Here is a 24,699-nt window from a genome sequence, read left to right on the forward strand (position 1 = left end):
GCACACACACACACACACACACACACACACACACACACACACACACACACACACACACACACACACACACACACACACACTAAAACTGTGTCTGTGTACTGATAAAGGATCATCAAGTCTGATGATAATGTTACAGGAACTCTTCTCCTGTGTGGTCTGGCGTGCGCGCGCAAAAGTAAACTGAAACAAAAAATAATAACTGCACAGGTGTTTGTGTCGTCCGTGTCCTCCAATGAGATTGTGTATGCTTGGGCTGACAGTGTTTACATCTTGGGTCTGTTCTGTTCTCAGGAGGAAGTCTTAACAAAAACTCCTACTTGTGTCATTTGTCAGTGTTTTGACTAAGTCCTCCAACCATCCCCAGCACAGACTGTCGTTTTCTCAGGAAATGTGTCAGAGTCTGCAATCTTCAGTAGTCAGGCCCTTAAATGGCTACTCTCACCCTCAGCATCACACACCAGAGGCCGGTTATCAGATTTTCGGATGTTAAGGGTGTCGGTACAGAGGCTCATAAGATCCAGCCCCAAACCACAAAACAAGATGTGCTATAAGTGAGGGGCTGAGTCTGGAAGAGCAGGAAGAGCCACTGGAAACCAGGTGCCACGCTGTAATTCTCTTAAATATGAACGTGTGTTTGTTTTCCCACACTGAACTGGGATCAGTGGAAAATGGGGAGAACACAGGAAGCAAAGTCTACTGGGAACTTAAACCCTGAGGAATCTCATCTGCAGTTCATCAGCCATTAGTCACTTCTGCACACACACACACACACACACACACACACACACACACACACACACACACACACACACACACACACACACACACACACACACACACACACACACACACACACACACACACACACACACACACACACACACACACACACACACACACACACACACACAGTGATACAACTTATAGAGACATTTTCCTTCCTCTCATAATGTGCAACTATTAATTCCACCAGCTGACGAGGAGAGAGGACAAAGAAAATAAAATCTGTGTTCAGCTGACACAACTGAGACAGAAACTTTGTGTGTGTCTGGTCCTTCCACATCTGTGACATAAATAAAAGTATAGTGGGATCCAAAAGGACACATTCTTTCTGAAGGACAGAGAATAAATAGAGGGGGAGGGCGATGGAGAAGTGAAGGAGGCAGGCACTTGATCACTCGTTCACATGAAGCGGAAGGGAGCTGATCCTCCTCAGTAGATCACCCTCAGGATGAACCACAGACCGCTGGCTGCTGGGAGTTGTCCAGCTGGTGATGCCTGCAGCTCCAGAGCCCGGAGCCGGGACAACCTGCTCAGCTACGATGACTTTGGAGAGGAGTTCTGCTGCGCTGGACGATGTCTGGGGTAGGTCAGCTCAGGCTTATTTACACGCTCAAAGGTCATTTAGTCAAATAAAATCACCAAACCAGTTACCCGGACTTGTTTTTATAATAAATATAATAAATATAACACACACACACACACACACACACACACACACACACACACACACACACACACACACACACACACACACACACACACACACACACACACACACACACACACTTGTTAATAGAAACTCTGCTTCAGTAAAGTTTGAAATAAATGTTTACATTTTTTGTGATTTTTTTGTTACTTTACACTATTTTTTACCCTTTTGGGAAAAAAGGAGAAGAAACACAAATGTAACAGTTGGGATTCAGCTTCAGTAACTCAGATGAGTTTGAGCTTAGCTCTGATGATGACAGATGTTCTCGTTACAAAACCAAAACTATCCAAACTTTATTTTTGCGTCCAAGCAGCAAGGCTACATGCATTAGTGGTTCTGGAGTGTTTGTGAAGGTGTTCTCTTGACCATCACAACATATTAGCCTTGTGTGGTTAAAACTGAGAAACGCGGATCAAAAAGAAGCTTTACTGCAGCAGATAAACAGTCAGTGTAGAAAAAACCCAGCAAACACCTGAAAGGAGGATCAACCACTTTGAGCTGACCTTCTTATCTGACCAAGATGTCACTGCGTTGGAGAAAATCATTTCCTGTCTGAAGGTTTTTAGTTGTGTTTCAGTAATTCTACTAAAGAAAGTAGAATACATTGATTTGGTAATTTCCTGCTTTCCAACAACATGCTGAAAGTTCCCTTTATACATATAAAAATGTAATTTTTCTTCGTCTTCGTCTTCGTCTTCCTCCGCTTATCCGGGTCCGGGTCGCGGGGGCAGCATCCCAACTAGGGAGCTCCAGGCCGTCCTCTCCCCGGCCTTGTCCACCAGCTCCTCCGGCAGGACCCCAAGGCGTTCCCGGACCAGATTGGAGATGTAACCTCTCCAACGTGTCCTGGGTCGACCCGGGGGCCTTCTGCCGGCAGGACATGCCCGAAACACCTCCCCGGGGAGGCGTCCAGGAGGCATCCTGACCAGATGCCCAAACCACCTCAACTGGCTCCTTTCGATCCGGAGGAGCAGCGGTTCTACTCCGAGTCCCTCTCGAATGTCCGAGCTCCTCACCCTATCTCTAAGGCTGAGCCCGGCCACCCTACGGAGGAAACTCATTTCGGCCGCTTGAATCCGCGATCTCGTTCTTTCGGTCATTACCCAAAGCTCATGACCATAGGTGAGGATTGGGACGTAGATCGACCGGTACATCGAGAGCCTGGCTTTCTGGCTCAGCTCCCTCTTCCCCACGACAGATCGGCTCAGCGTCCGCATCACTGCAGACGCCGAACCAATCCGCCTGTCGATCTCCCGATCCCTCCTACCCTCACTCGTGAACAAGACCCCGAGATACTTAAACTCCTCCACTTGAGGTAGGACCTCTCCCCCGACCCGGAGGGAGTTTATGTTATGTTTCCATTGCTTGACTTAAGGACCCTTTGATGCCTGAATAATTCATGGACCAGAGTCCAACATTCACCTGAAGTGGTTACGTTCTCCTGAAAACTGAACATCTGCCTCCTTGGAAGCAAAAAATAAAAATAAAAATAAATGAAAGGAGGGGGACACCAGACTCTAACATGACCAGCAGAACTTCTAAATGTGTGTGTAAATAAACACGGAGATTATAAGCGGTGTTTTTTTGTCCCCTGATTCTCCAGCTGTGACAGGCAGCTCACTTGTCGCCTCAGTGCTGCTAAACGACGCCAGGCCCTGCGAGGTCCAGCCTACATGTTCTCTGCTCCCTCCTTCAGTCTGTCAGAGGTGGAGCAGCGTTTCCTGGAGGCAGCTGAATACGGCAACATTCCAGAGGTGCGCCGCATGCTGCTCCACATGCCCAACCTGAACGTCAATGCTGTGGATTACATGGGACAAAATGCCCTGCAGCTGGCTGTGGCCAATGAACATCTGGAGGTGACGGAGCTTCTGCTGGGGAGGACAGACTTAGCCAGAGTGGGTGATGCCCTCCTCTTAGCCATCAGTAAGACCTACCAATAAATCCCATTCAGAAAGAATAATGTACTACAACAAACTGTAGGAGTATCTCTGATGTCTGTCACTGTTTCTGTTAGATCACAGTTTAGGTTTTGTGGAAAAAAGGGTTAGAGTTAGGGCTAGCTTTTCAAAAAACAACAGTTTTACTACACCTACACCTTTATCCCACTTTATTGTTATTGTTTTTTGAATGCTTTGTAATTCCGACCAGACACTGAGACAGAGGTGGAAGAGAAAGGAAGGGGGGTTTCCACAAAAATAAACAATCAATGATGAACAAGAGTCTGCTTCTAGACCTGCAGAAAAGGGACACACAACAATACAACAGGAGCAAGCTATCACTGCATCAGCCTGATGAGGAAATATAAAATCAACACTTTTACTGAACAATCACAATAATAAATCACAGTGCATTTAGTGCCAACCACAGCCTTAAGGCATGTGTTGAACGTGCCCAAGTCCATTCTTACGAGAGCACCATGTGAGCACCTGTGTGTGTACACGTGCTTGTTTATGTAAGGTTTCTCTATAGGAGCGTCCAATAGAGAGTGTGAGGGGCCACAGATCTGCCCCCAAAGATGTGTAGGAGACGGAGGGAGCTCCAAGTCCCAGAGTTCCAGGAGCTGCCCCAGAGTGCAAGGACCCCAGGGAGACTGTAACCAGAAAAGCCCCTGCCCTCTCTCGAGAGGCGCAGAGGATCGCCCCGGGGGATCACAACTAGCAGCCAGCAGAGTCCCAGGAGATGTCAATGGCAAGCCCACAGGCCCGCCCGCAGCCTCCCACCCCCAAGCTGGCCGAGGCCAGAACCCAGCAACCCGGGACCCAGGGGCGACCAATTTCTAGTGTGTCTGTTAGACAGAAAGCAATTTCAAAGTCTACAAACAAAACCATAAATACAGAAGCCTTGCTGTGTTATTGAGGCACAACAAAACCATTTGTTGAATAAATGTGAGGGAAAAAATAGATAAATTGTCAACAAAATTCTAACTTCCTGAAGATGAAGCAGCCATGTTGCATTAACTAGATGTTTCTGGGCTTAATGACCAACTTCTGAAGTCTACTTTAGTTGGTAAAGATGTTCTATATGTTCATTCTTCATTTCATTGAGGTTGTCGGGTTTATTCAGTTGAATCAGTTTGATATTTTAATGAAACACTGAATCTTGAAGGAACAAGGGCAAGGTTTCATTTTTCACAGAGCAGACATCAAACAAAAGGCCTGATTTATAAACAGGTTGTCTCTGTTTGTGTTTTAGGCAAGGGCTACATCCGTATCACAGAGGCCTTGCTCAGTCATCCTTCATTCAGAGACGCTAATCGTCTGACAGCGAGCCCCGCCCAAGTAGACATGATGGATGACTTCTATGCTTACGATGAAGATGGAACAAGGTAGGACTGATAGAGGCACTCCCGAGCTAACTCTCACTCCAGCACAAAAAGTCAGAGTTCTCTGAGGTGAGATGTGGGCTTCATGAGGGCTAATGTACCAAAAAATCTATTGAAACAAGTTTTCTACATGACATGAATTAGATAAGAATAATATGCAATTATCCTTGTTTTGTATTTTTAAACCAACCGCATTAATCTGCCAGCTCTAATCCTGCTAATGAGTTGTACTTAACTGTGGTGCTTCAGTGAAAATCAGTGCACAAAGCTGGGTGTGACAGGGTGAGCGTCACTGTATCCCGACTGATCATGCGCCCTGGCTACTTGGCCAGAGGGGGTGTCCCTTTGGCTTACTGGTCAGCACGCATGACTCTCACCCAGGACTCTGGGGATCAAATCCCACCCGGGCCCTCGCTTCTCCGCCTTGCCACATGTGCTTGGAAGCTCCTAAACGTCTTCAGATGATCAGGCCACCAGCAACCTCTAGATCTCTGCAACAAAATCACTAACAGAACAACACAACTGCTAGTTCAACATAGGCAAAAAGTGACAAAACAACTGAGAATCACTGGTATTTAATGGGCTACTTTGCAGTTTTGGCTTGCTTTCATCACCTCCTAGTGTCTGTTATTAAACCTAGAAGTGAAACGTGTCTCCTCGCTGTGTTGGTATTTTTGACACCTTATCTAACAGCTGAAATTTCCCTCCAGCCTTCATTAGTGTCTACAGGAGCAGTTCATCACTAAATCTAACAAATCAACATGTGTTCATGATCTAAATCATGCAGGAAGCGTGCCGGAAGCAGACCCCAGCACCAAGCAGGTCAGCTCAGACAGGTGACGGCCCGCCACTCAGGTGTTGCAAGTGCGATATTCTGGCCAGAGGGCCGTGGGGTCTGAGTGACATTTCATTAAGGGTCGTTTTAGCACACACTGGCTCAAGAATGACCGGAAAATATGACAACGTTTCACACGGTGTCTTTAACAAACACAAATTACTTGATTAAATATAAATTCATTTCTGACTCTTCAGTCAAACTTTTCTTATTTAAACTTCATTGTTGCCATAAGAAAATCTCAGTATCTGGAGGAATCAACATTGCACTCAAACAGAAACATCTAAGGGAGTGTTTCCCAACCCTGGTCCTCGTGGCACACTGACCTGTATGTTTCTGCTTCAGCACACCTGATTTACATTGCCTCCTCAGGAGGACATCAAGTGCTGCAGATGCCTGTTAATCACTCATTCATTTAAGTCAGGTGTGTGGCAGCAGGGCAACATGGAAACATGCAGGACAGTGGGTCCTGAGGACCAGGGTCGGGACTTGGGAAACAAAGGAATGGGTGGTTGTGGAACCTTTGGAAATTGGAGAATTCTATTTTTAATGCCAACATTTTTCTAAAACATTTGCATTATGTTAAGATGCATTTATATGGAATATGTGCTTATTTCATCATCATCATCTTTTATTTATATAACACCTTAGAGGCACGAGGCATGCCACCAAATTAAAACAGAAAAAAGTTAAAACCAACAAGTAAAGATAGAATAAAATCACATAAAAGATCAGCAACATTTAAGCCTCTGTGTTAATAAAGTGGGCCTTCTGCCTCATTTAAAAAACGCTACTGATGAAAAGAGCCTAACAGATAAGGGAAGTGCTTTCCACCGCTTTGGTCCTGCCACAGAGAGCACCCTATCCCCTCTTGTCCTCAACCGAGCTCCAGGAACCAAAGCAGCAACCGGCTCTCAGAGCAGACCCGAGCTGGGGCAAATGGCTGCAACACCTCCAGCCTTAAATACCATAAATGCCATTAAAAAAAAGTTTTAAATGAATTATAAAAACCAACAGGCCAATGAACATGTAATGATCCTGTGTGCGCATGGTTTACATGTTTAGGTACAACCTTTAAGACTTTGAACACGAGTAACTTTTTGTTTCTCCCTCTCAGGTTTTCTCATGATGTGACTCCAGTCATACTTGCAGCTCACTGTCAGGAGTATGAGATCGTTCATACCCTGCTGAGTAAAGGCGCCCGCATCGATCCTCCTCATGATTACTTCTGTGGCTGCGACTCGTGTAACTACCACCAGCAGTATGACTCGTTCAGCCACTCACGCTCAAGGATCAACGCCTACAGGGGTCTGGCCAGTCCTGCTTACCTCTCTCTATTCAACGAGGACCCAGTGTTGGCCGCTCTGGAGCTCAGCAACGAGCTGGCCATGCTGGCTGACATTGAGAAAGAATTTAAGGTCCTGAGCAAAAAAACTCAGTCGGTGCATTATTTTAATACTGCTGAGTCAGCTGTACAGTATAACACTATCAAAAACAATCTTTTACCACATTCAGCTTCTGAAAATGATTTATGACACTGGGCTGCTTCCAGTCTGAGCATGCATGTTGGCTAAAACAACATAGGTGTGATTTCATCTAACCAGACATGACTGCAAATATTTATTTTAACATTATATTTAGATTTACGACGCATCCAGGCAGGAGTCAAAGTGCATCACCTTTTCCACATTTCAAAAAAATTCTATTTATTTCCCCCCAAAATTCTATACATAACACCCCATCATGTGAAAAACGTTATTGTGAGATTTCTCTCAATTATTAAAACAAACAAACATAAAAACAGCAAGTGATAAACCACAGCATCCTTTGTTCTGAAGCTCAACCCTGAGCTCTGGTGCTTCCGCTTTCTGCAGCCAAACTGCAGTCCCTCTGTAATACCTCCAGTTCACTGGACATGATTTGGTAAGGCACGCATCTGTCCGTATACAGGTGCTGGTCATAAAATTAGAAATTCATGACAACATTTATTCTGTTCAGTAATTGTATTCAAAAAGTGAAACTTATATATGAGATTCATTCATTTCAGACTGATTTACTTCACATGTTTATTTATTTAATGTTGATGATTATAACTGACAACTAACTCAAATCCCAAATTCAGCATCTCAGAAAATTAGAATATTGTGAAAAGGTGCCACACTCTAATCGGCTAATTACCTCTAAACATCTGAAAAAGCCTTTAAATGGTCTCTCAGTCTAGCTCTGTAGACTACACAATCATGGGGAAGACTGCTGACTTGACAGATGTCCAGAAGACGACCATCAACACTTTCCACAAGGAGGGCAAGACACAAAGGTCGTGGCTAAAGAGGCTGGCTGTCCACAGAGCTCTGTGTCCAAACACATCATTAGAGAGGAGAAGGGAAGGACAAGATGTGGTAGAAAACAGTGTACAACAACAGGGATAACCGCTCCCTGATGGTGAAATAAAACCCATTCATAGATGTGGGGGAGATTCACAAAGAGTGGAGTCAGAGCTTCATGAACCACCACACACAGACGTATGCAAGACCTGGCTTCAGCTGTCGTTGTGTCAAGCCCCTACTGAAGAAGAGACAGCGTCAGAAGCATCTCACCTGGGCTAAAGACACAGAGGACTGGGCTGCTGCTGAGTGGTCCACATTTATGTTCTCTGATGAAAGTAAATTTAGCATTTCCTTTGGAAATTAATGTCCCAGAGTCTGGAGGAAAAGAGGCGAGGCACAGGATCCACGATTCTTGAGGTCCAGTGTAAAGTTTCCACAGTCAGTGATGGGTGGTACCATGTCATCTGCTGGTGTTGGTCCATTGTGTTTTCTGAGGACCAAGGTCAACGCAGCCATCCACCAGGAAGTGTTAGAGCACTACACGCTTCCTGCTGCTGACCAACTTTATGGAGATGCAGATAATCGCCTATCCATCCCGCGCTCCAGCTTTCCCTCACTCGTGAACAAGACAGAGATACTCAAACTGCTCCACTTGGGACAGGACCTCATCCCTGACCCGCAGAAGGCATTCTACCCTTCTCCGAATCAAGACCATGGTCACAGCACCATGCATAATTACATCATGTACATTCATTTGCATGAGGTTAGATTATGTTTTGGTTTTATTATTATTTCATGAGGTGGCAACATGTTAAATACATGTTGTAATAACGTGAAATGTTCCTGTTTTATTAACATGTTAGCATTACATAAAGAAGTTATAAAATCAAAACGTAATCTAATTTCATGCAACCGATGTACACGGTTCAATTATGTAAATCCAACAGATCTTTTTTCAGGCTATAGGCTCCCTATGGACATCTAGTTCAAGGGAGCCTATAGAAAGAAATGAGACGGCTGGCTCGGAAATGCAGAGATGTGTCAAACAAACAAAAATATCTCAATTAAAACAAACAAGTTACACCCAGACTACCAATCAGGACGAAAGGAAAACTCTCTAATGCACCATTAATAAAGTGAATTAATACATTGTACAAAAACAACTTGTTTAAACTGATGTCACAAGTCAGATACCAGCCAACCGATCCCAGTGTCCCCATGCCATTGCCTTGTATTTGAGGCAACGGCTTCTCTTGAAGAAGCTAGCTGTGCTGAAGGCTAAAGCTAATAGGAATGTGAACAACAGGCGGACTTTTAGTTTATGCACTTATTTTATTTATAACAATATTCAATCTAACAATGATTGTTTTTAGTTTCTTTCATTTAGAAAAAATATGTTCTTTGCTGCTGTTTGTGTAAAGTTACTGTTAAATTACAACAACCCTTTTCTACTGAGGTCAGATCTTATCTCAATGTTGCTCTCCCACCCTCTTTTACGTAGAATGACTACAGTCGTCTGTCAAACCAGTGTAAGGATTATGTAGTGGGTCTTCTGGATCTGTGTCGCAGCACAGAGGAAGTGGAGGCCATCTTGAATGGAGAAACGTTCTGCGAAGACACCTTCGATGTTGCGGGTCGACCCCCTCTCACAAGACTCAAACTAGCCATTAAATATGAACTTAAAAAGGTCAGTATGCTCTCCAAGTCGGCAGTGGCAACACTTGCACTGGGGGGCCCAGCTAGACCTTGCTACACCACTGCATGCTGCTGTCCTCCTCTTTGCTTGTTGTCACTTGAACTGCTGGAATCATGCATGGTCCTGCAGTCCTCATGTCATTTCCTGACCTTGCAGGACAAGCTGCGTGGAACGGTTTTAGTGCCGTCTTGTGTCTGAAATGCTCCCAGTGGGAAGGGAACTTGTCGGCAAAACGTTTCTATTACTTAATGCCCCATATATGCTTACAGTGGAAAGCCAGGAATTGGTTCTCGCTCTGAACTTGAGACAGTTCTCCACACCTTCATCTCCTCACGCTTAGACTACTGTAACTCTCTTTTCACGTGTCTGAGCAGAACCTCCCTGAACCGTCTACAGGTGGTTCAGAACGCCTGTGCTCGGCTTCTGACCAAGTCCTCCAAGCACACCCACATCACCCCGCTTCTCCTCCAGCTTCACTGGCTGCCAGTCAACTTCAGGGTTCATTTCAAGATCCTGGTTCTGGTCTATAGGGCCTTACATGGACAAGCACCATCTTACATTGGTGATCTTCTTAGTCCCTACACCCCCAGCAGGTCCCAGCTCAGTAGGACATCAGTGTTGCTTCTTCAGAGGAGAAAAAAAAAACAGAGAGAAAATAAAGCTGAAATAGCATGAAAGAATGCAACAGTGTCTGATCATGTTACATCTAATTGAAAACGGACAGCTGAGACAGAAGTGACAGGAAAAAGTGTCATTCAGAGTGAGCTGTAGGGCTGAAGAGATGAAGTACTAAATCATTTTAAAGTTCAACGTTAGACTGAAGCTCATTGGTCCCTTTTCAGCTTTAAAGTGATAACAAGAACCAGAGTGTTGACGATAATCCTTTCATTTAAAAACAAACATAGGAATCCTTTCTTTGATTTTAATTTTGACCAAACGGGAGTGGAGCAGTAACCCTGAAGTTAGAAATCTGACTTCTTCTCCATTTGTGCCCTTCAGTTCGTAGCTCATCCGAACTGTCAGCAGCAGCTGCTGAGTATCTGGTATGAGAACCTGCCTGGTCTGAGACAACAAACTACCGCTGTCAAGCTGCTGGTGGTTCTGGCCGTGGCTGTCGGACTGCCTGGACTGGCTGTGGCTTACTGGGTCACTCCCTGCAGCAGAGTATGGAACGCTGGATCACAGATTACACTCGTAACAACTCTAAAGGTAAATATTAATAGAAACATATTAATCAATATCTCATTTTCTCTCCTTTCATTTCCTCATCAGGTGGGAAAAGTTTTGCGCAGCCCCTTCATGAAGTTTGTGGCCCATGCCTCATCCTTCACAGTATTTCTGGGTCTGCTGATCCTGAACGCCGCTGACCGTTTTGCAGGTACCACCATTTTGCCAAACATGACCCACCATCAGCAGCAACCTGGAGGTCTCCAGTTTAAGTCTGATCCATTGCTGCTCTACCGTAAAACCACCACCCCCTTCACCTGGATGGAGATCCTCATCATTTCCTGGGTCATGGGTGAGAAGACGAGAATAATGTCACTAGAAACAAAACAAAAATAAATAAATCATTCCTTACTTCTGCTGCTACAGGTATGATTTGGGCGGAAGTGAAAGAGATCTGGAGTCAGGGACCAGAAGAATACCTGGTTGAACTGTGGAACTTCCTGGACTTTGGGATGTTGGCCATATTTTTGGCTTCGTTCAGCTGTCGCTTCTCTGCTATGAAACGAGCTGATTTGGCCCAGAGCTTTGTTTACCAGCACAACAAAACTCTCGACAAACTGCCTCCAGAGGTGGAATACTTCACCAAAGGTGATTAAACAGCTGAACAAATCCTAGCAGCACACCACGCCACACAGACGAAAAACAAACCTCCAAGTCCACCATAAGAGCCGAACTTCTTTCAGACAGACCCTAAAACCAGTTCAGTCCAGGACCGACAGGACGATTCTACAAAATATCCTAAACACAAAATAAAAGACTCACAGCTGCTACCGCTAGTCAAAAATAGTGTTACTGAGCACAGCCGTTTGTCTTTCACTCTGCAAATGCTGCAGATCCAAAAGAAATATCGGCCTTTAGACACCAAACTGGTTAGAAATCTGCTCAGCCATTTTGCTGCCATCTTTTGTAATTTTTTGAGGTGTTTTAAATATAGAAACTAAAAAATAAACCAGAAACCGATCTCATGAGTAAAGGTATATTTTTCACCTGCTCTCCTTTCTTTATGTTATTTCTCTGACACCAAAAAGATAAACACAAGATTAATCCCAGTGGACTTCCAGATGTTTACCAAGCGGTTCATCCCTGTTTTGCAGCACGTATCCACTGGATGCCATCGGATCCTCAGCTCATATCGGAAGGCCTTTACGCCATCGCAGTGGTGCTGAGCTTCTCTCGGATTGCTTACATCCTTCCAGCCAATGAGAGCTTTGGTCCTCTCCAGATCTCCTTAGGGAGAACCGTCAAAGACATCTTCAAGTTCATGGTCATCTTCCTCCTAGTCTTTCTGGCGTTTATGATTGGCATGTTCAACCTGTACTCTTATTACCTGGGAGCGAAGCAGAATGATGCCTTCACCACGTGAGACATCCACTTTGCACACCTCTATACATGCTTTCCACCATTCCTGTGTTAGCAAACCAATGTGAGCAGCATAGTGCAAATGGTGAGTGACAGTAAGGAAAAGTCCCTTTTACCAGGAAGAACCCTCCAGCAGCACCACAACCAGCTTCTTTTTCCTAGACCCAGTAGGGCTATTCCATTCCAGACCTAGAGGTGCGGTATCCAGCAGGTTTTAGTTTTAACTCTGCTTCAACACACTTGATTTCAATCAGCAGGTGATTAACAGGCTTCTGCAGAGCTTGATGAGCTGCCGCACAGGTGATTCAACCACTGAATCTAGTGTGTTAGAGCAGAGAAACCACTAAAACGTGCTGGATAGCGGCCCTTCAGGCCCGGAATTCAATAGCCCTGCAGTAGGATCTGAGATAGAAGACTGGGACTCCATGGCTACCTGCGGTGCAAGCAGACGAGAACACACAGGCATTTAAAGACACAATGCGTAGAACTTTACGGTGAATATGCTATAGCCAACCGGTGATCTCCCATAGGGCCTCAAAAGAAACAAGTGTTTACGCCTTTTTGTGTTACCCTGCACATTAGATGTGTGTATGACTCTCTGATACATTTGTATGATTCTATTACACACATCAGTATGGTCATCTGTATTACTCTGTTGTCCATCCACCTTCCTTACACAAATAAAATCAATCATCGGTTCAAAAAAATATCTCAAGCTGCTTTTTCAATTAGCAACAACTCAAAATTAGTGAAATCTATTTATCTACTTAACTGCTACTTAACTTGGTCCTGATCCGTAACAGCCTTGAAACTCACAAAATGGTTGTGAGAATGACCTTTTGTTCACCAAAGTTGACCACAGGATGTCCTCCTGACTTCTTTCTCACACTGTGCATCTTTAAATCTCAAGCATGTGGAAAAGGGAGATTATCGGTTATTTTCTGATCTGTTGTGAGTGAACCAGCAAACATTACATAAGCAAACCAATTCAAATGATAATTTTAAATAGATAATTATAAACGAACATTAGAACAAATGGGACTACAACAAGGGTTTATCCGCTAAGATACACATCTCTCAAGAGCTGTAGTTTAACTTTCCGTCACCGTTAGAGAAAATGTAAAGAAACGTTTTGTTCTTTCTCCCTTTCCCCTCTGCATGTTTAGTCTGGAGGAGAGCTTCAAGACGTTGTTCTGGGCCATATTTGGACTGTCTGAGGTCAAATCTGTGGTGATCAACAATGGACACAAGTTCATTGAGAACATTGGTTATATACTGTACGGGGTTTACAACGTCACCATGGTGATAGTGCTGCTCAACATGCTCATCGCTATGATCAACAGCTCCTTTCAGGAGATAGAGGTATGTCAGAGGTTAGTTTTTATTAATGAATTCAGATCTTTATCAGATAAAAACTCTCTGTTGTTATGCGTCATTTAAAAACTGAAGTTTTAATTTATTTCTTAAATCCGTTGTTCTCCTTTTACATTCCTTTTTTCTGTAGGACGATGCAGATGTTGAGTGGAAGTTTGCTCGAGCCAAACTTTGGTTTTCCTATTTTGAAGAAGGAAGAACGCTTCCTGTACCCTTCAATCTGGTTCCCAGTCCCAAATCCACACTGAGGCTGGTAACGGCCATGAAGTCCAAACTCAAGCAGCTTGTTCACAGAAGCAGGGAGAAGAATCCAGGGACACAACTCAATCAGGTACTTTATCTGAGGAGGAACCAGACGTTCTGCTGCCTTGCAGGCTGTAAATCCAACTTGAAGCTGATGAAGATTTGAAGATGTGTTTAGATAACATGAATTTATTTTAACATTCCAGCTTGGGGAGAGAAAAAAATCAGTATATGGAAGTTCTGACAACGGCACAAGATATCAAGTATGTCTTCCTTTTGATGTTTCACTTGTCTCCTGAGTTCAATATTCATTGTGTGAAAACTGACTTTAGGAAGACAGTGGAAGGTGCAACGGTACCATTTTTATATTTGTATTATTTCAGTGTGGGACAGAGGTGTTGTAATGGTGTTGCACTTAAGCTAGCAACACATATGCCTGTTGTCTTAATTGAAAGTCAAGCTATTCTGATCCAATCAGGTGATCTAAAATCGGGCACGATCGTGTGATTTTCAAAAGATTGGAATCATTGGAAGAGGGAAAAATAACCATGTTCACGCTGAACCCACGGGTGAAAGCCAGGCCACCAGGGCCCCAGTCCCAGGCCCGGCACCAGGGAGGGACCCCCGCACCTTCCTGCTGGGTTCTCATTCTCTACTTTTAGGCTGATAAAGGATCTTTTGAATCACAGTTTGTCTCATCCTTCGACTTGCCATGGTGACCCTGCCAGGGGGCAAAACGTCCCAAACGACATAGATCCTGGGATAATTGGGCCACTCAAACTTCTCCAACATTAGTGGTGGGGGTTCAAGCAGGAGGAGCTGCTGCTGAAGAAGTTTCTTTGATGTCAAAGTTTAGAGGAGAAACACGTTGGTCAAATCAGATGTCAGGTGATGTGAAGTTTTCCATCGGACACAATACGTGATGTCTGGTGTGTTTTCGTCAACACTGATGAAGCAGGCTAAAAGATCTCAAAAAGCAACATAATGTGCTCTGTTCTACAGAACTTGAACAACAAAAGAGAAAAGAACATATAAAGCCCTGCAGGACCCACTTGGTTAACATTAGACGTCATGATTCAACAAGAAGAAAGAAATGGGGCGGATAGAGTTCCAAGGTCAAAAATTCCCTTAACTAAAAACACCATTGTAGCATCACGAAATGGCCTGATTTTGAGATCCCACAGGTCAGATCCACAGCCAGGTCAACTTACCCCTGGCTATGACACATCCTACAATATTTTCCCGTGTAGTCCCTTTAATCAGAGCCTGCCTCCCTCACACCAGCTGGACTGCAGCTCTGACAGATAATAAAACATAAACAATAACATTTTCTCCTCCGAGGTCCATCACAGAGGAACTCTTTTAAATGAACTCCTTTATTCCAAGAAGAAGAAGAAAGAAGATTTTAAATTGAAAATAATCAGTAAATAACCTTTTGTTATTGCTACTTATAATAATTATAAACAATGCAAAGTTCATTGAACTGTGCTTAATGATATATGCTTAGCATGTTTACTGGATGAGGTCATCAACATTTGCACTCACACAAGGACAGAGTAAAAGTAAGTTAACGCATGACACATAAGTTAACCTTTTGCCCAGATTCTTGGTCTCCGAATCAAAGAGACTTGTCAACTTTTGGTTGACAATACAAGATAACATCAATCCATTAAACTAGTTTACTCTGGTTTTTCCCTCAGTTCAGTTCAAAACAGTTCAAACAGCTCAACAGTTCAAGAGTTTTAGAGGAAAAGCTTTAGACCGGCCATCTTTTGAATAACCTCTTTAACCACAAGGATTTTGACACGTCTGTCAAAACCTTTTTAAACCTTTTTCGAAGCTGAGAACAAGAAGATAGCTCCTGCAGAACAAAGCTGACGCAAACTCCTTCAGAGTTAATTTCAAGACGCTCGGTTTTATCCATCTGTCGTGACCCGAGACACCTCTGGACTGAAAGAATCGGTACCTCGGTACTCTACAGCCCTCCGGTGCCAGCGGCCATCCGACCGAGAGGAAAACTCCCTTTTAACAGGAAGAAACCTCCAGAGGATCCTGGCTCATTATAAGCAGCCATCCACCACGACACTGGGGATGGAGAAGACAGAGCACACACACACACCAACACCAGCCCACCAACACACAAACACACGTCCACACACACACAACATATATACCAAGTAGTGTTTCTATGGTTACATTGTGATTTCTTAGTAAATATTCTGTTTAGTGAGAGATAAACTTTATTGTATTTATCCTAGTGAATCTATTATTAAACTGGTAAACTAGTAGTAGCACATTCAATGTCATAGAAAGTAAAATGTTATTATCAGGAGAGGGAGAATGTTTAAGTAGTTAGCAACAGTGTTCAAGCCGATGGCTCCATGAGGCCACCACAGCTCAGCAGAACATCATTGTAGCTTCTTCTGAGGAGAAAAACACTTAGAGAAAAAATAAAGTAAACAGCTGAAATAGCAGGAAATAATACAGCTAAAGAGCAGATTGTAGAAGAAAGTAGTCGAGTGTGGAAAGTGGTCAGTATGTCCTCCAGCAGTCTAAGCCTATAGCAGCATAACTACAGAGATAACTCTGGGTAACTTAGCCTTTTAGATAGAGACATGTTGGAGGCAGGGCAAGGGAGAGCCATCTTTACCGACTGTACACTCCACCTCCCTCTACTCCCCCACTTGTCCAGATCTGGGCTAACATCAGATTTTAACCATAGGCCCTATCAAATAAAAATATTTTAAGCCTAGTCTTAAAAGTAGACAAGGTGTCTGCCTCACGGACTAAAGCTGGGAGCTGGTTCCACAAGAGAGGAGCCTGATAGCTAATAGCTAATTATTTACTCAAACCACTTTTATTTGTTGCAGAAGATCATGAAGCGCCTGATCAAGCGTTACATCATCAAAGCTCAAGCAAACCGAGAGAGTGACGAGATCACTGAAGGTGAAGTTGCATGAACTTTGTTTTATCTGGAACTAAACTTTCGTTTTTATACATTTAGAAACAAATGTTTGGATCAGTTTGTGCTTCCATACATCTCATACTCAGATGTTACGAATCTCGTGCTCTAAAAGGGTCCGTTTGAGGTTTCTGGGAACTTCTACAGTCATTTTGATTATCTGTCTAATAAAAATAGGGAAATTATATTGATAGTTGAACAGTCTTTTTGTGTTCTTCTTTAATTATTACATTTGATATGCAGGCTTTAAGTGCTAAATGAAGTCTGTAAGCTTTATTTGTTGATTATTGTGTGTTTTGGTCCAGGAGAGCTGAAAGATATCAAGCAGGACATCTCTAGTCTGAGATACGAGCTGCTGGAGGAAAAGTCCCAGAACATGGAGACACTGGATGTACTGTTGGGAAGGCTGGGACAGATCGGCCCATCTTCATCCTGACTCACAGCTCTGTGGAAATGTTCAGATGTAATTTTGTGGCGTTTCTAAAGAAAATCTCTGCGTTAGGTATACAGTATTACTAAGAAACGTTCAAAAGTAAGATGTGGAGACAAAAGGTCAAGTTTTCAGCTTCTAACGGCATCCGGCGCCGCTTTGCCTTTGCTCACCACAGCGTGAGGACAACTCATGGGTTTATCTTCGTACCGTTAGTTCAGACTTTCTGTTCTATTTGCCACGTTAGGACGTCTGTGTTGTGGTCGTGATTCTTGCTGCTTGTTTTTCTTCTATCAAAGTTTAATAAACACCCAAAATACCTAAAACTGCATTTTGAGTTGGTGAAGTTCTTAGATTTACATACAAAATAGTAACCTTTGCAAAAACACTCATTTTTCTTATGTACTTTATATTCAGACAGCAATAAATCTGGCAGAGAAGTAAAGAATAAACAATTCATTTATTCCAGGAGGTGTGAACACAGACACAAAATTAATTATTAAGATTAATAAAAATACTGCTTCTATGTACCTTTTACACGTTTACTAAATACATGGTACTATTGGACACAAACACATAAAAAGAACGGATATGCTAAGTGAGACAGAATGGATGCTTTTTAAGAACACATAATTACACACAGCGTGATAAAAGACAGATAATTCATGTTCCACCACAGTAGTCTAAAAGAGCCTCAGCTTTATCTGCCAACTCGGAACGTTGGTAATCAGGTTTCTCAGATAAATGTGACGTAGTTTTCAGGTATGAGACCCGTCTTGCCCTTGTATGTAGCCTGGAGCCAACCCGGTTCTACGGAGGGACACACTGCAACCACACAGTAAAAATATATCAGTGAAATGAAGCAGCAGCCTTAAACCAAAGGCCCGGTTCACACGGCAGGATAAGACCCGATCACGTTGAGAGAGACCCCCCCCCCCCCCCCCCCAAATAAATAAACACAGCAGGGAGAATACATGTTTGACACATCAGCATTTTTATCAGAGAGGCTACTGACACATTTCCACCAGATGTTTCCATCCAGCCAAATATTGAATTAATACAAAGAAATCAGAACATTTACGTAAACAAGCTGAGTCCTAATAAATAAAGTGAAATGACACAGGGAATAGGTATTTAACACACTTTATTTATTAGTCCGTGGAAAGGACTTTGTTGGTGATGACAGCTTCTAGACGCCTCTTGCATGAAGAGACCAGTCGTCTGCGGTGCTCAGGAGTGATTCTGGTCCATTCTTCCACAAACGCTTTGAATCTTGAAGGTTCCTTGGGCTTCTGTTATGAACTTTGATCTCCATATATATGTTCTATGGGGGTTAGGTCAGGTGACTGATTCAAGCAACTTGATTTTCTTTCTTTGAAACCAACCTTGTGTTTGGGATCATCGTCTTGCTGAAATGTCCACCCTCTTTTCATTTTCAGCCTTCTGGTAGATGGCAGCAGGTTTTTATCCAGAATGTCCCGGTACATTTCTCCATTCATCCTGCCTTCAATAATATGAAGTCTGCCAGTCCCCCTAGCTGAAAGGCAGCCCCACACCATGATGCTTCCACCCCAAACCTAACTGTTGGTATGGTGTTCTTTGGGTGGTGGCCAGTGCCATTTCTTCTCCAAACATGGAGTGTAGAATGACAGCCTAAAAGTTTTATTTTGGTCTCATCTGACCCTACTATGGTTTCCCAGTAATCCACATTCTTCTCCAAATGTTGTTTCACAAAATGTAGTCGAGCCTCCGCTCGCTGTGTGCATGGAGGCCAAGGTGGTTCAGTGCATTGCTTATAGTTTTCTTTGAAACAACAGAACCCGCTGATTTAAGGTCTTCCTGAAGTTCTGCCCGAGTGGTCCTCGTCTCTCGGAGAACTCTCCTGATTTTCCTTTGAACTCCTCAGAAAGGAATCTTATGTGGAGCACCTGATCGTGGCCGGTTTATGGTGAACCGATGCTCTTTCCATTTCTGGATAACACCCCCCACGGTGCTCACAGAACATTCAGCATTCTGGAAACGTTCCAATAACCATTCCCATCAGAATGCTTTTCAACGATAAGATTACGAAGATCTTAGGAGAGCTCGATGCTTCGACCAACCATGAAGTCTTTCCTGTGTGTCTCCTGGGTAACGAGAAGCCTTTATAGGCCATCAATCAGGTTTAAAGCAGCTGATATCCATCTGATAGGGGGCGGGTTTCTCTCTAAATACCGACAGATTTCAGGCGATCTCCTGGCTTTCTATCTGGGCCGTTTTGCACTTTGGTATCTTCATGTGTTTAATACTTTCTCCTTGTGTCTTTTCACTTTATTACACATAACTCAGTTTATGGACTTAAATGTTAGATGTCTTTGCATGGAACAAATACTTGAGCAGATTTTGACGTGTGGTGGACATTTTGTGTCAATAGCTCACTTAGAAACACCCTTGCTGATAAATATGATGATGTGTCCAATACTTCTTTTCCCCGCTGTAAGTAAAGCTCTTCGAATCTATATGATTCATGTGAATGCCATATTAGGTTTCAACAACATCACTTATTCTGGAAAAGCAGCAAGTTAGCAGGTCTGATGAATGGGGGCCAGATGACCTTGGTCAGATTTTCAATAACAAGCGAGCATGAAAGCTAAAGCCTAGTTCATGCTTCTGCATCAGCTCCACAAGGCAGAGACGCACACGCATGGACAGAGACATTTTGGTCTCGGGCCTGACTTCTCCGTCTCCTGGGGGGTGTTGCAAAGCAATTCCCTGCCAGGACAAGAGGGTGCAGTGTATGTTCTGTGGTATCCTGTCATGTATCGCATTCAAGATGGTGCATTTCTGTCCACGAATAAAACACTTGCTGCGTATATTTTCACTCCTCCAGTCACGGGTGAATAAAACGTTCATATTTTTAGAGTTTTTGAGGTATTCTCCAAGCTGCTTTGTGTCTCCGTCTCTCGTTGGACGGATGTTTAGAAAAGTGGGCTCGACTCTGTCCATCCTTGCGAGCCTGCTGGAGAGCATTTGCAAGGATGGATGATGGCGTTGCGAGTCTCCACACCGGTGCAGAAGCATGAACTAGGCTTTACACTCTGCCGTGTCTGTTTACTCATAGCATTATTAGCCAGCAAGCTGTCAATAGCCAGATTTCAAACATGGCGGCTTAAATAACGGCTTTTAAATTTGATGGCAAACTGTCCCCGATTTCTGTAATTTCTGAGTGAGAATTTGCATTTTGTGGGAGTAAAATAAAAATCTGATTGTTGCACAAATCTTTCGGCGAACATGTTCTAGTCTGTACTACTGTAAACGCGCAGATTCATTGCAGGGGGCTGCAGCTGGAGCGGGTGAAGAGACAGTTATACAGACCTGGTTTGGGTTTAAGGAGTCTGATGGTGAGCAGAAAAACACCCTCAGTTTTTTATCGTGTAGTGTGAACCAGGCCTGAAAATGTTTTTGATTTAAAAAAAGTATGCTTGGAAATCCAGTGAGACCTCCTTATCCTAAGCATCTTTTCTAGTTTTCTTTCTGTGATTCTAACCTGATCATAAAAGGTTGAACTCTATCTAAACTCGCTGTTGTCCTGCTGAGACTGGAGCTCATTTAGAATGTAGAGCAACCTTTCCTAAACCCAACTGTTACTAAACCAGCCAGGAAACCAAATTATGAAATGAAACCCTACCGTTGCAGAACAGCGCCCCCTGTGGAAAGCTCAGTTCATGGCTGTGTTCTGCTTCGCAGGAATACAGCGCTTTGGCGTCCCTGTAAGGTGTGGCAACGTTAATGGCTAAAGAAATAAAACAACATCCTTTCTCACAGGTGGTGCATAGAAAATATTTAAAGTGAACAAACCTTCCAGAAGGACAGATGTCTAGAGCAGAGGAGAACACTGAGCTCTCACGCTGTGGACGTCTGGCTGATAACCTGCATCACACATAAACAAAATACTATCTTAAGTGTAGAAGTCAGACACTTTTCATTGTTTTTAACAGAAAAGCACTGTGTAAGTTGTTTTTGAAACACATTCAGGATTTATCACACATGTACATTACTCTTGGATTCAGATCTTCCTCTTACATCTCCTTTAACCTCCTTCTGAGATCCTTTACTTTAAATTCATGTGGATTTTTCTACCATTTTGAAGAGTTTTTGCGTAAAAATTATGAACTATTGTCCTAAACAGCTTCTGTTCAGAGAAACAGAGCTCATGGCCGACAGAACTAAGAACTAAACACGACTGAACATCAGTCTATACATTTAGCAACAGAACAAATTATTTTTATATAGCGCCTCTAAAGGGTGTTGTACCGGTCTGTCGTAGTGAAGAGAGAGCTGAGTCAGAAGGCGAAGCTCTCGATTTACCGGTCGATCTACGTTCCTACCCTCACCTGTAGTCATGAGCTTTGGGTAGTGACCGAAAGAACGAGATTGCGGATACAAGCGGCTGAAATGAGTTCGGTCAACCGGGAGGGGCTCAGTGTAGACTCGCTGCTCCTCCACATCGAGAGGAGCCAGTTGAGGTGGCTCGGGCATTTGGTTAGGATGCCTCCCTGGTGAGGTTTTCTGGGCACGTCCAACCGGAAGGAGACCTAAAGGGAGACCCAGGACACGTTGGAGGGACTGTGTCTCTCACCTGGCCAGGGAACGCCTTGGGATTCCCCCGGAAGAGCTGGCTCAAGTAGCTGGGGAGAGGGAAGTCTGGGCCGCTCGACTTAGGCTGCTGTCCCCGTGAGTCGGATAAGCGGATGAAAATGGATGGATAGCGCCTCTAGAGATTAAAATCACGAGGCGCTTCGCAAGAACAAAAAAATGTTTATACTTTTTTTTTTTAAATATATTGCAATAAAAAATGGGAAAAATGTGAAGGAAAACAGAATTGGTAGAAAAATCAGCATGAAGAGACGGCAGCGAGGAACAGGGGCTCGTTCCCACCGATGTCATGAAAAATGGTAGAAACACGAGCAGCAACAAGCAGCAAACCAACAGGAAGTCACACCAAAGCCAGTCTGAACAGGTGAGCTGCTTTTAAAGGAGGCCGAACAGAAAAGAGGAAACTCTTCTGCATGAAAACGTGTCAGAAATGATTTTCATTTCTATCCTTAATATTTTATTTTTTCAGATATATATATTTTTTTTTTAGGAAAAATCAATTTCTTCAAACTGAGACTGTGCAAGTAGTCATCCACAAATACCTAAGCTATACACAATTTATAACCCAGACACACACTTGAAAAACATAAAAATCTTCAGGATGAAAAGAGCGCATGTTTACTAGGAACTACACTCACAGTGAGACGGGTCTGGAGTAACCGTTGCTGGCTGTAGCTGAGGAGGGTTTTGGATTCAGATCAGAACCACAGCGAGTGTGTGTTTTGCGCGTGTGTGTTCCTTCCTGTTGGTCCAGCGACATGAGGCTCTGCACTGATCCATGACAGCTTTTGTAATCTTTAAAAAAAAACACACAAGGGACCAGAATAAGTCACATGCATTACTAAAATAAAGGACCATTTTAACCCAAGAATTTCCTTTTTTACCCTCAGAGATGTGCAGAGAGGTGAGGGAGGAAGATGCAGAAAGCTGGAAGGGAAACAATGATGATGAGGAGGAAGAGGACGAGGACGAGGAGGCAGTTCGGTATGCAGTGCTGTGTTGTTGAGGAGAGGTGGAGTCGGTCCCTCTGTTTCTGATGACGGTAGCGCACGGCGAATCTCTTGGGTTGTCTGAATGAGCGCTCTTCAGAGAGGTGACAGAAGCAGCTTTCTGAACAGATCTGTCCTGTTTCAGAGAGGAGGTCTGGGTGGAGGCCATGGACGCCGACTCTCTAGAAGGACATCTTGGTTCTTTTACAGAGGACAAGGAGACAGTTGAGTTTCTGTTGAAGGACCTCTCCACTGCAGAGAGTAAAGAGGATGTGGAAGAGGACAGAGAGGAAGCCTGCTCGGCTGCAGAGAGCGGAGCAGAGATCCACGAAGAGGAAGGCGTGAGCTGGGTGGAGAGGGAGCTGTCAGGCTGCCTCTGGTCTTCCCCATTGGGAGGTGAGCAGAAGGACTCTGGAGGAGGAGACAACGGCATCGTGGTGGGTAAGCCGGTCTCAGCAGCAGGAGATGACGGAGGAGAGGTCTGAGACAACACGTTCTTCTCAGAGGAGTGTGAAGACAAGGACTCCTGGCTGCCGATCGGAGTGCTGGAGCTGCTACTGAACGTGTCACCTGAGGGGAAGGACAGTTTATTTCAAGATAAACATCACAGGCACACAAAAATAATAATACAAGGAAGAAATGACAGAGACACATGCAGGAAAAGATGTTTCCAAAGTGTTTAAATGCAAAAAGAAAATCCTTAAGATAAAAAACCGCCTCGAGGAAAAAACTGTGCTGTTCATTAATTTCACTGCTTTTGTTTTAACCTCACTGGGCCTTTCTGTCATTTATCACCTTCATGATTAGACCTTAGTTTCAGTAAAATACGTGAAAACTACTAAGTTTCATTTAGCTGCAGCACTGCTCCGTAATTTCAGAGAGAACCCTCAAAAGTGTTCAGAATGAGGCGAGAAAACGGTTAAAAAACAAGAAGAAATGGAAGAGGAATATTAATCCAGTTTTTGTTTCAGTGTTTTAAAATTAAAGTTCATCCTAGAGAACGTGACCACCAGTATCTTTGGGCCCACTTCCTGTTTTCACTTCCTGGAATGTCTGTTGATGGGAGAAGAGCCGGAGAGCTCCCAGACTTTAGCTCATTAACCGTCGTCACGTCGCTGACAGGCTGTGGTCTCTTTCCAATTAAAACCTGAAACCTTTGTAAAACCCTCGTCCTCATTGGTCATGTTGATTCAGCGATTCAAAACAAGCTAGGTTTTGAATGTAAACTCAATCAAGGAACTCATCCCTCCCCTCGGGTATCGTCCCTACTGGAACCTGGAACCCGCATTACCAGAGGAAACCAGATAGCGCTAAACACCAGTCGCCGTTTTCTAGGTCTAAACGCCTTTTGTTGCCGTGACTTCAAATGGTGTTTTTCTTTCTGAGACTCTGATGATTTGTACTAGAATTGAAGCGGTAGCAGCCGGCTGTTTCTCCTTCTCTGATGTTATTGAGCGGAGAACCCCTCACACCGGCGGTGTTCTGTTGATAAATACGTGAGTGTGTGATGAGTGGAGGACCCAGGGAAGCGCGGCGGTTCATTGAGGCCGACAACTGGATGGTCCAATGACTGCTTTCAGTTGAAAACGTGTTACTGACGGAGGTTTTTAGACTATTTTCTTTATCTCCACAATGGCTAGAACTACAGAACTCTGTTGAGAGGAAGGAAAAAATGTTTGAAGCTAATTTGTTGTCCAAATTTGCTGTTGTAGCTTTAACTGCATAACGATCTGGAGCTTCAGAAACGCCGGGTGCCCTGCACCTCCATTTTGACTTTTTATTAGATTTTTTTTACTGTTATGGAAATT

At 43.8% G+C, this 24,699-nt stretch overlaps 2 protein-coding genes across 4 annotated transcripts in view; one reads left to right on the plus strand and one right to left on the minus strand.

The window, feature by feature from the left end:
- The first annotated feature begins 1,155 nt into the window (after window positions 1-1,155).
- On the plus strand, window positions 1,156-17,598 carry trpc6a (transient receptor potential cation channel, subfamily C, member 6a). 2 transcript variants are annotated; one of them, XM_054730505.2, is made up of 14 exons: window positions 1,156-1,365; window positions 3,096-3,415; window positions 4,685-4,817; window positions 6,767-7,067; window positions 9,478-9,663; window positions 10,672-10,836; window positions 10,945-11,191; window positions 11,266-11,487; window positions 11,994-12,258; window positions 13,425-13,620; window positions 13,763-13,963; window positions 14,082-14,138; window positions 16,746-16,821; window positions 17,143-17,598. In XM_054730505.2, exons 1-14 carry the CDS (start codon window positions 1,232-1,234, stop codon window positions 17,271-17,273), a joined length of 2,634 nt encoding a protein of 877 aa, XP_054586480.1. In that variant the 5' UTR covers window positions 1,156-1,231; the 3' UTR covers window positions 17,274-17,598. The 2 variants fall into 2 exon arrangements, with proteins under 2 accessions (XP_054586480.1, XP_054586481.1); XM_054730506.2 differs by lacking the exon at window positions 3,096-3,415 and having other exon boundaries at window positions 1,168-1,365.
- Window positions 17,599-17,839: 241 nt separating this feature from the next.
- LOC107386362 (rho GTPase-activating protein 42) overlaps window positions 17,840-24,699 on the minus strand; it is a 48,415-nt gene continuing 41,555 nt past the window's right edge. For both annotated transcript variants that reach the window (XM_015960701.3, XM_070555682.1), the window contains 5 exons: window positions 22,787-23,461; window positions 22,541-22,697; window positions 21,105-21,176; window positions 20,935-21,014; window positions 17,840-18,092 (listed from right to left, as the gene is read on the minus strand). In XM_015960701.3, the coding sequence (XP_015816187.1) occupies window positions 18,004-18,092; window positions 20,935-21,014; window positions 21,105-21,176; window positions 22,541-22,697; window positions 22,787-23,461 (1,073 nt within the window). In that variant the 3' untranslated portion in view covers window positions 17,840-18,003. The remainder of the gene's footprint in view (window positions 18,093-20,934; window positions 21,015-21,104; window positions 21,177-22,540; window positions 22,698-22,786; window positions 23,462-24,699) is intronic.

Source organism: Nothobranchius furzeri, chromosome 10, assembly GCF_043380555.1.
Source record: "Nothobranchius furzeri strain GRZ-AD chromosome 10, NfurGRZ-RIMD1, whole genome shotgun sequence".
In the NCBI taxonomy this organism is placed as follows: Eukaryota; Metazoa; Chordata; class Actinopteri; order Cyprinodontiformes; family Nothobranchiidae; genus Nothobranchius; species Nothobranchius furzeri.

What these genes read in the sequence shown, in the direction of transcription:
- trpc6a (XM_054730505.2), top strand. Translation starts at nt 1,232, where the DNA reads ATGAACCACAGACCGCTGGCTGCTGGGAGTTGTCCAGCTGGTGATGCC. An exon ending in GCTCCTTTCAGGAGATAGAG is followed by an intron (nt 13,621 to 13,762) that starts GTATGTCAGAGG and finishes TTTTTTCTGTAG; the next exon opens with GACGATGCAGATGTTGAGTG. An exon ending in CAGGGACACAACTCAATCAG is followed by an intron (nt 13,964 to 14,081) that starts GTACTTTATCTG and finishes TTAACATTCCAG; the next exon opens with CTTGGGGAGAGAAAAAAATC.